This window comes from Gossypium hirsutum, chromosome D01 (genome assembly GCF_007990345.1).
Source record: "Gossypium hirsutum isolate 1008001.06 chromosome D01, Gossypium_hirsutum_v2.1, whole genome shotgun sequence".
NCBI lineage: Eukaryota > Viridiplantae > Streptophyta > Magnoliopsida > Malvales > Malvaceae > Gossypium > Gossypium hirsutum.
In genome coordinates, this window is record NC_053437.1 from 7,488,491 (window position 1) to 7,499,447 (window position 10,957).

The 10,957-nt window shown below is 32.6% G+C and overlaps 2 protein-coding genes across 2 annotated transcripts; both read left to right on the plus strand.

The window, feature by feature from the left end:
• The first annotated feature begins 2,788 nt into the window (after positions 1-2,788).
• Positions 2,789-4,109, plus strand: LOC107917970 (stem-specific protein TSJT1). Its single transcript, XM_016847426.2, has 3 exons — positions 2,789-3,170; positions 3,250-3,611; positions 3,703-4,109. The coding sequence occupies exons 1-3, from the start codon at positions 2,959-2,961 to the stop codon at positions 3,894-3,896; spliced, it is 768 nt and encodes a 255-aa protein (XP_016702915.1). The 5' UTR covers positions 2,789-2,958; the 3' UTR covers positions 3,897-4,109.
• Positions 4,110-4,947: 838 nt separating this feature from the next.
• LOC107917861 (uncharacterized) lies at positions 4,948-9,152 on the plus strand. Its single transcript, XM_016847226.2, has 4 exons — positions 4,948-5,598; positions 6,852-7,334; positions 7,994-8,491; positions 8,674-9,152. Exons 1-4 carry the CDS (start codon positions 5,071-5,073, stop codon positions 8,755-8,757), a joined length of 1,593 nt encoding a protein of 530 aa, XP_016702715.2. The 5' UTR covers positions 4,948-5,070; the 3' UTR covers positions 8,758-9,152.
• Positions 9,153-10,957: the final 1,805 nt, after the last annotated feature.

Consider the following 10,957-nt stretch of genomic DNA (forward strand, 5'->3'; position numbering starts at 1 on the left):
TTGTTTTGATAACTCAAAATATTTTTAATCACATTATTAATAATTCATTATATTTTTTTACCAATAAATTTGTGAAATGTCTTGAACTAAAATAATAATAATAATAATAATAATAATAATAATAAAATCTTGATGGGTTGGTCCAAATCACAAAAAAAAAAACTATTTTCCTCAACATTCCTATTTTACCATTTTATTTATGGCAATAGATCTATTTATTCCTATCTATTTAAAGGAATAAAAGTATAAAGGTTTTATTATTATTATTATTATTATTATTATTAGAGTTTTCCATTGAAATAATGGTACAAGTTAACTGATGGTATCAATTGAGAAATAATAAAAATAAATTTAACATGGCAGAGCGAGAAAATTTTGTTGGGAACTGAAATTAAATTGTATGCTTTTATGATAGTAAAAATATAATTTCACCATTTTAATAATTTATATTTTTATAATTTTTAAAGAACTAAATTAAATTTTTATCATTTTTGGGGTCAAAGTGTAACTTTACTATTACTAATTTAAAATTTTATAAATTATAAAGAGTATAAATGGTTAAGGGGGTCTACCCTCTGCCAACCCCCTGGCTCTAGGGGTGTTCAAACTTCGGTTAAAATTGAATCAACCTATTAAACTAATCTAATTCGGTTAATTGATCGGTTAACCGATCTAGTTTGGTCGGAGGTCGGTTAAAGGTTTTTTGGAATTTCAATTAATGGTTAATTTGGTTTGAAATCGGGTAATTAACCAAATTAACTGAACTTAATAAATCCAGTCAAATGGACATTATAATTTTTTTATATGTTTTATACTTGTTTTAACCAAAAAAATAAAACATATTTATTCAATTAATCGACCGGATTAATTAAAATATTTCGGTTAGGTTAATTTTTTTTTAAAATTTTGATTTAATTAACGGTTAAAGAATTAAAAAAATTCGGTTAATTCGGTTAGTACTAGTTTGATTCAGTTAACCGATCAATTAACCGTTTGAACACCCCTACCTGGTTCCACGACTGAATAAGGAGTATAAATATCATTAGAAAAGATAAATATTTTTTTAATTATATTTTAAAATATAATTATTTTATTTATAAAAAACCACCCACTTCATATAAACAAATCTCTTTAACCTAAAATTTTATGAAAAAAGAAACTAAGATTGGGCCCAAACATATGTCTCTCCCATGAACCTTGCTTTAGTACATGTTTTGAACAAAGCTTAAAAAAAGCCCAACAATGGTTCTCCAAAACTCGATGGCCTTATTATGTTTTATTATTGACTATTTATTACGTCATTATAACCGCCAACCAATGGGATTAAAAAACACAAAGACACAGCAAATGGTGACATACAAATGGATGATGTCGTTTCTACTGTCAAGTCATACTTTTATTTCATTTCCTTGGACTTTTCAAAGTTACCCAACGTTTTAGTTAAGCTTGTTCAAAGGTGTCATTCAGGGGAGGTCACTTCCCATCTAATTTAATCTGGATTATTATTTAACAATAAATTATTAATTAGATTTTAGATATATACATAAATGTTGGGTTTTTTCCATAATTTAATATTTTTTAAATAGCTAAATTGTTGATGGAAAATTGATTCGTTCTCTGGGTCGAGGGTCGAAAAAACAGGAGAATAGTGTAGAGGAGTATGGAAGCTTAGTATGTTAGGGTTTTGAGAGGAGAGAAGAGTCTCCTTTCTATGTTGTATTTTGGAGGTATTTCAGTGGCTTTTAGGTGTTCCTCTCTCGAGAAGAATGCATCTTTAATAGTGGGTGGCCTAATAGAAGGGTCAACCAGGTAGTGAAGGATGGGTGGTTCCCCCCTTCCCCTTCCAATTAGTGACATAAGGCATACGAGTAGTCGATTACTGAGTGATTGTCATGACTATTTAAGGTGGAGGGTCATTCGCGGTTGCCTCTCCGTTTGCTTTTCATGGTGCTACATGTCTCAATCAGATAACAATTTTTCTCCCAATTGAGATATGTGTTATAAAGTGATCAGTTTGGAAGAGCCATCAATGGTAGAGTTTTAATTTGATTTTTGAATTAAGTAATTTGAAAATTAATGATAGTTAAAATAATATATTTTTCTAAATCCATCTACTTAAAAAATTCAAGTATGATCATTAAGATTTCAAAATTAAATCGATGATCGAACCGATCATACTACCATTTTCTAGTTTAATCAATCTGATAAATTTAATTAAATAAATTATTAAAATAAAAAGATAAAAAAATAGTCCGATAAATTTAATTAAATAAATTATTAAAAATAGAGAGATAAAAAAACAGATATGTATAGAAGCATGACAGATACATAAATGAGTACCCACAGGGTGTAAAAAGAAAAAGAAAAAGAAAAAGAAAAGAGATAAGGTTTATTGTTTTTTCCCCAGAACTAAACCAATGAAAAAAAGTGAAATACAGTGTGCCATTAATGGTTAATCCACAGATCACTATAAATAATTAAATTTCTTTTTCCTAGCTGCAACATCAGGTTTTACCAAACCATGTCCTACTTTTCCCAATAGTTTAACATTTTAATACATTAAATCTTGAAATTCATTGAGTTTGAGCTCATCCAATTAAGGTGTTATTTTGCTTCTGGAAAATCAACAAAAAAATCTCAATAATGGAAGTTTAACCTTAACTACTAGTCAAATTAGATAGAAAAGGACAAAAGAAGCCCTCAATGATAGCAGCTAGGAAAAGAAAGCAGCAGTTTTTCACATTCAGACAAAATATAATAATTGTTGTCAGTAAAATAACTAAAACTAAAGAAATTTCAGAACAAGATAAGAATACATTGGGGTCCGAGAATCCTTATCCATCACCAGTTTAACTTTTACTACTTCCATTTAATGATTCACAGTATAAATGGTGATTCAACCCTTCAAACTCCCATCTCTACTTCCATTTCATCTGCCATCAATTTGCTCTGAAGATCATGTTGGCTATTTTTCACAAGGCATTTGCTAATCCACCAGAGGAGCTGAATAGTCCAGCTTCTCATAAATCTACCAAGAAGCCTAAACAGCCTGAAGAAACCCTAAATGATTTCCTATCTCATCACCCTCACAACACTTTCTCCATGAGCTTTGGCAACGCTGCTGTTTTGGCTTATGTCCGCCATGAACGTGCTGCTTCAGTTCATCAGAGGTAAAGTTTTGTATGGAAAATTAATTGCTGGTATTATTATGAAAGAAAAGATATCAATAGTTTACAGTTTTGTTTGCAGGTTGTTTTGTGGGTTTGATGACATATACTGCCTCTTCTTAGGGAGCTTGAACAATCTATTTATGCTGAATAGACAATATGGTCTTTCCAAAGGGAGCAATGAGGCGATGTTTGTGATTGAAGCATATAGGACGCTGAGGGATAGGGGTCCATACCCTGCTGATCAGGTTGTTAAGGATCTTGAAGGAAGCTTTGCCTTTGTGATCTATGACAGCAAGACTGGAACCGTGTTTGCTGCACTGGGGTCTGATGGTGGGGTGAAGCTGTATTGGGGAATTGCAGCTGATGGCTCTGTGGTCATATCTGATGATTTAGATGTCATTAAAGAAGGGTGTGCCAAATCCTTTGCTCCTTTCCCAACTGGTACTTCACAGGCTCTTTTTTTTTTTGTTTTTTTGGTTGAATTTAGTTAACCTAAGAAAGGATTGATTGGGGATGTTTGTGTGGGTTGCAGGATTCATGTTCCACAGTGAAGGGGGGCTGATGAGCTTTGAGCATCCAATGAACAAAATCAGGGCAATGCCAAGGGTAGACAGTGAAGGAGTGATTTGTGGTGCTAATTTCAAGGTTGATGTTTACACTAGAGTTAATAGCATTCCACGAGTGGGCAGTGCAACCAATTGGACTGATCACTGGGATTCCCATTAAAGAGAGAGAGAAGCAAAATTAAACATAAGAAAGATGCCATGGTTATGTTGTTCCAAAGCTCTAGACAAACACTAGGGTTTCTTCTGTTTTTCATCCTAGTTGTTGGTTTTCCTTTGGGTACTTTTCTATGTTATATGTTGGTGGTGTTGGTTTAATTTCTTTGGGATTGTAAATAATGAGCAAATAACATACTTAAACTTATTATAATTTCAATCTTAATTCCAATTTATTAATGTTGTACCCAAATATCCAAATCAATGCGTTTGTGATCCAAACTGTCCTTTGGTCCCAATAGATATTATGATTTTCCACTTTAAACATCATCATTATTTCACATCACAATCAATTCCAATTGATCATGATCACACTTCCGGAAAACATCATCATCATTCCACATCACAACCCATTCCAATTAAACATGATCACAACATGATTTTAGTTTATGTATTTCGTTGGTCAACTTATTCTTTAATAATGAGATTAAGGGTTTAATTTTTGCCCATATAATAGAATATATTTCATGACTAGTTAATTGTAAAAGATATGTGATTTAATTGTAAATGTATTAAAAATTTAGAGTAAATTATGTTTTTAGTTACTAAATTACGTGAAAATTTTTAGTTAAATTACTTATTTTTTCTTTTTAAAGTTCCGCAAGTGAACTCCTATAGATGTTTGATGACCAGGGTGGATCAGAACCCATCGACGAGTAGAACGTATCTTATATCTAAATCGATTTAACAGTTAGTGTCGAAAATTAGAGAAAAAAATTATTTGAATTTTAGTTCGTGATGCTTAAGCCGTTTCATAGAAAAGAGATTAAATTGTAGAAAGGATTTGGTGTTTAGAGTCTAAACATAGAAAGTTGTATATATCATCAAATTTAACAATTTAATATCTTAACTGAAAACTTTTGAATAGTTCGATAATTAAATTATAACTCCTTTTAAAATTTAATCATAATTTAGAATTTAATAATATTTTAATTCATCCAAAAAAATTATGTAAAAATCTTTTTAAAATTAAGAAATATATATAAAATAAAAGTGAATCTTAAAAAGAAAATAAAAAAAAAAAGGAAGAAAAAACGCATGATTGGCAATGGGCCAGTAATACTCTCTTTCAGCCCCCAATTCCTCACTCGCGCTTCGTTCGCTTCTTGTAATTTCCACCAATGCCCGGAAGTGACCCGATACCCGACCCGGAAACCCTACAACCCGGCAATGCCATTGATCTCGACGGTGAAGATTACGATGACGATGAAGACGACGCTATTGAAGAAGACGATGAAGATGAAGACGAAGACGAAGAAGACGAAGATGAAAACGACGACGTCTTGTTTGAACCCGCCACTCCCCGCGCGGTGAAGCTGAAAATGGACACACTAGTCCGACGTATGTTGACCGGCCCCGTTCCGATTCACGTTCACAACGTGATCATCACAGGGAACATGAAGACCAAAGGCTACATAATCGAAACCCAGGCGTCAGAGGCTTTGAAGAAAGCCACCACGATGCAGGACCTGTTGCGAGCATCGGACGCTGTGAATTCGCGGCTGAAATCCCTCGGTCTCTTCGATTCGGTTGCGATCACGCTCGATTCAGGTCCGCCGGAGATTCCCGGGAGCGTCAACGTTATTATTAAGGTCGAGGAAGCGAGGAATCGGGTATCTGGAGAGATTGGAGCTTATACGAATGCTGAGGTACATTTGCTTAGCTTTTCTTTTGCTGGTGATTGAGTTATTCTGAATATATTAATGTAATTGGGTAGAATTTTAGATAGAAAAGGCGATAAAAATTATTAAAATTGTTTCTTTCCTTAGAAAAAAAATGCTTGCCGTTGCATTTTAATTGGGATAAAAGAGCCAAATTTTGGTCTAAACTAAGGTAGAAGTAAGCTTAAGCTCTTAAATCTTAAAATTTAGGTCTTCTGAGTTTGGTGTTGAGATGTGTTACAGAGATTGAATGAGTGTTGCTGCGCCTTAGTATTACTCAACAAAAACACCTCAGACTTATCCAGGGGAGGCCATTTCAATCAGGCGTGCGCCTAGGTGCGCTTTTTTGTAAGGCGATAGGCGTGTAATAAAGGCCCGGCTGATTGAATTCCTCTTTAAATCCTTTTATTTTTCACTGTTTTCATTTCATATTCCGTTTACCAGTAAGAAAGGGATCATATCGAACTCTATACTTCTCAATGTATGAGCATTCAACAACAGACACTGACCAAAAGGATATCATGTATAGTGACCAATAGAAAAACTGCATGTTTCATAGATAAACTAAACCACACTTTAGAGTTTACTATATATCTTAAGCTTTGTATATTATATATACACACAGACTTGTAAAAAGTAAACTCATGCATATATGTATTGCGCTCTACTTCACTCGGGCTAGCACTTTTTGTTGCACCTTGTGTCTGAGGCAATGTTAGAGTTCTGCTGCCTAGTGCGCTTTGTGCCCTTGACAACACTGTTCAACAACAAACATTGACCATATGGAAATCATGCATATTGACCTATAAAAAAATTGCATGTTTCATGGATAAACTAGATAACATATTAGAGTTTACTATATATCTTAAGTTTTATATATATACACGCACAGACTTGCAAAAACTTGTACATAAACGTATTGTGCTTTGCTCCACTCAGGCTAGCGCTTTTTTTTTTTTTTTTTTGTCGTGCACCTGAGGCAATATAAGGATTCTAGCACCTTGTGTGCGCCTTGTGCTGTTGACAACACTTGAATCTGGATTTCTGATTTAGTCTTATTGTAAAATTCTTACTTTGTGATATGCTCACTCTTTAGCATTTTTTTAACCATTCTAGTTTGGGAATTCTTAGCTAATTTACATTTGCAGAAGGTTACAAATAAAAGAAACATATGTTATGGAATATGTATATATTGCTGTATTTCTGTTTTGTTGAATTATAATTGTCTGATCTTTTTGTAGGCTAAATCTTCCTCAGTTGAAGGATCCATCAAGTACAAGAATTTGTTAGGGTTTGGGGATCTATGGGATGGTTCAATTGCTTACGGTTTTGACCGCACAGCAGAGGTAAGTGCTGGTGTATATTTGCCCAGATTGAAAACGTTGGTAGCTCCTATGACTGTTCGTGCATACTTGTTGACCCAAGATTTGCTGACCTTTTCTTCTTACAAAGAGCGTTCCGTTGGACTTTCTGTTGGCTTATTTTCGAATAGATTTCACAACTTGGAGTACCACCTTGCATGGCGTAACTTGATAGATCCATCTCAAATGACGTCATCTGTAAAGATGCAGCTTGGACATGATTATCTTTCATCCTTGAAGTATACATTAAAAATTGACAAGAGAAATTCTCCTGTGAGGCCAACTAAAGGATATGCTTTTATTGCTAAAACTCATATTGGTGGCCTTGCACCTGATAGTCAAAGCTTAAGATTCCTGCGCCAGGTTTGATACTAAGCATGGACTTCTTATTTCAGGTTAAGTTGAATGTATTTTGTCATACTGTTATCAGTTTGGAGTTTAGGCTTTGATGTAGAATAGCTTTTGTGTGCTATGTTTTCATGTGAAGTAGACGGAAGAGTGTTAGGCTTAGGAATTATTATCTATCCTTGTATATGCATGTTCTTTTATTTGTGTTCATGAACTCCATATTTTTATTCGAAACCTTCAGGAAGCTTTTTTCTAGAAGTGTGAGCATTAATGGTGCAATTGACTGCTAGATGGAAGTTTAGTGCAATTGACTGCTGGATGGAAGTTTTGGTATTGTGGGGCTTTTCTTCTTTAATGTGCTAAGTTAGTTTATTTTTACGAGGAAATAATGTCTTATTTTGTTTCCCTTGATGTGGAATACTGGCTTTGCCATTTAATTACTGGCATAAAAGCATCTTATCTAGACTCAGCTTATCTTTCTGGGTTTCTAGTATCTGAATTTTGTGTATGAATACAAATGACCATGTGAATTTGCCACTGTTTTTCATGCTTATATTTGGTTTCTTTTTGTTGTAGACCTTTCATGTGATCATTGTTGTTATATACACTAGCTGTTTGCTATTGTACTATTTTGCTGTCAATTTACTTTTACAACTCACCTGATTTTCTAACAGGAGTTTGATCTTCGATGTGCTATCCCTCTTGGATTTTATCATGCAGCTCTTAATTTTGGGATTTGTAGTGGTGTTATTTTTCCATGGGGGAGTGGGTTCTTAAACAGGACTACATCCATACCAGAAAGATTCTTCTTAGGTGGCAATCTATCTCCAGTTTGTGCTTTAGGAGGGCCAAAAGCATCATGGGGATTTAAGACAAGGGCAACGAGTCCCTATGAACCTAAAAGACAGATTGATGATGAGAACGCTGATGTGGCTAGTAGGGATTCTCTTGGAGGAAACTTTACTGTTACTGCTCTAGCAGACCTTTCATTTGACCTTCCAACTAGGTGGTTTAGAGGGGGAATCCATGCACATGTCTTTGCTTATGCTGGAAATGTTGCCATGTTAACAGAGAATGAGTTCCGAAGTTTCTCCATGCAGAAGTTCATAGGCTCATTCAGAAGTTCAGCTGGAATTGGCGTTGTCATTCCTACAAATCGATTTCGCGTGGAGGTTAATCTCTTTGGCCCTTTTATTTAAAATTTTAAACCTAAGCAGCAGAGAATTGGATATAAAGAAAACGAATGGCTTAGAATTCAAAATGTGTACATTTCTATTAGCTAACTCTTTTAGGTTTTTGATTGTCATTTTTGACATGGTATATGTGCCGCTGACAATCTTGATTCATTTGCCAGCTTAATTATTGCTACATACTGAAGAAATTTGCTAATGACCATGCTAAGGCTGGCTTTTGGCTAACCTTCTCTCGGCCATCGTAGAACGTTGAACTTTTCTGCTAGGTTGGCATCTAGTAACATTGGTTTCGCACGGTATTACACTGAAGCCTGCCATTTGAAGCAGTTAAGTTATTTGGAGACCTTGGCAGTACTGCTTCTTCAACAGTTACTCGTGTTTCCCTTTTTTACCTCAATAATGGGAGGGATTATAACTGCATTTCGGTGATAGAACTGATAGGTTTGCTTTGGTTACTGATGACATGGTTTTCTTTTGGGAGCATTACTCTTTCTTTCCTCATTTGTCCAGATATCTTGTTTATCATTGTGTTATGTAACGTTTCGATGGCCGGTTTGTACGGCTTTGGATAATGATTTTATGTTGTTGAGCTGAAAACAAAGGAATAAATAGAAAGAATCCCTATTGTTTTTGCTGTAAAGGGTTTTTTTTTGAATGCCATAATTTGATATTTATGCTGAAAATTGAAATGAAGTGAATCCATGTGAAGGTTCTTCAATAATAAACACCTCTCACAACATCTATACCATACAATTCACAATCATTAGATTAGATGAATTAACTGCTATTTAATAAATTGAAGATTTTACTTAAGACTTTTCTTTTTCTTTTTTGACTTAAATTTAACTCTTCAAAAGAATCGTATTTGATCATTAATCTTTTAGAAAGAGTTGAGTTATTATTTTTAATAAAAATATCGATTAAAACGTTAATTTTTAAACATGGTATCCTGAATGGTAATTCATGTTAATTTTTATAAGACAAATAGTATTATGCCATTATGAAGTGCATGTGAGTGTCATGAAAATTAATGTTTTAGTTAGCATTTCGGTTAAAAAAATGATTTGACACTTTTTGAAAAGTTAAATGATTAAATTTAATTAAAAAAAAAGAAAAGAATAAAGTCTAAATTGACAAAAAATGTAAACATCAAGGGTTAAGTTTATCATTATACTATTATTTTATTTGGTATAGTTTTGAATAAAAGTTAAATATAAAAATTTGAATATCTAATAATTTAACAAATAAAGAAGAGATAATTGATTTCAAATATATTGTTTTAAATAAAATGAACTTTAACATTTTCGGCCTACTTATTTTATTCAATATTTGGAAAAAAAATCAATTAAAAAGCTAATGAAATTATAAACACATTTTAAAAAAAATTCATTAAATCAAATACACCCTAAACCTCTATAGGTTTAATTCGCAGCTATGAGGAGGATGGGCGTCAATTAATGTTCCATCTAAATGTGAGAAAAGGAGAAAGGCAACCGTCTTCCATTGAGCATCTCCTTCAAAGTTGGTTTTAATATTATGAATCAAGTGATTAGTTAATTAAGTGACAAACTACTTTTGTTTAATTAAAGTTTTAATTCAATTATGTACAAATGTAATCCTGGATTTGATATTGTAAACAAATTCAACTTGAATCCAACCAGCTTCCAAATTGGCCATGGCCATTAAAAGAGTCTGTCCCAAAGCAATAAAATTGCTTATTTAATCCATTGGATGACAAATGATTTCAGGGGTAATATGGATTTTGAGATTTTTAATCTGGGATTGATTGAATTATTATCCCTTATCCCATACTCTTTAATATTTAATTTTACCATTTCAATTAAACTTCCTATTAATTATTACTACTAAAGATTTTAACTGTGTATATTTTTATTTTACATTGTAAACTATATCATTTAATTTTAATTATTAACAACTTAAATCACTTACAACAAATAATATTAAATTATTTTAATGAAATAACTAAATCCACATTCCTATTTTGTATGCTTTTAACATGTCAATAAATTAACCTAATTGAAATTTTAAATTAAAAAAATTTAGATTTATTTTTTCGAAGTTCGTTTAGATAACAAGATATAGAGTTTTTATCCTTTTCTTCTTAGTGCCCATAATAATATTAGGATAATTATTAGATTAATATTAGATATTAATGTTACTTTAAAATTAAGAGAAAATATTTGGTACACTGCTAATTAAGTTGTTAGATTCCACAAGTAAAATTAGGGATTGACAAGTTTTTAGAAAAAGGGAGAAGAAATGTTTTAAAATGGGATTTCAGCAACTCAATTTGTTGGATGAATTTCATTTGTTTTGTGACAAATCAAATCTGACTTATTACTCATTACAACGTGTTTAGGTGAAAATTTATATTTGAATATAAAGTTTATAGCAAAACCCAAAACCCTAAAATGTAAATCATCA

Bases quoted from the DNA above. Each gene is read 5' to 3' on its own strand.
- LOC107917970 (XM_016847426.2), top strand. From the start codon at position 2,959: ATGTTGGCTATTTTTCACAAGGCATTTGCTAATCCACCAGAGGAGCTG. The intron at 3,171-3,249 runs GTAAAGTTTTGT...TTTTGTTTGCAG, and splicing joins GCTGCTTCAGTTCATCAGAG to GTTGTTTTGTGGGTTTGATG. The intron at 3,612-3,702 runs GTACTTCACAGG...TGTGGGTTGCAG, and splicing joins CTTTGCTCCTTTCCCAACTG to GATTCATGTTCCACAGTGAA.
- LOC107917861 (XM_016847226.2), top strand. From the start codon at position 5,071: ATGCCCGGAAGTGACCCGATACCCGACCCGGAAACCCTACAACCCGGC. The intron at 5,599-6,851 runs GTACATTTGCTT...ATCTTTTTGTAG, and splicing joins GAGCTTATACGAATGCTGAG to GCTAAATCTTCCTCAGTTGA. The intron at 7,335-7,993 runs GTTTGATACTAA...ATTTTCTAACAG, and splicing joins GCTTAAGATTCCTGCGCCAG to GAGTTTGATCTTCGATGTGC.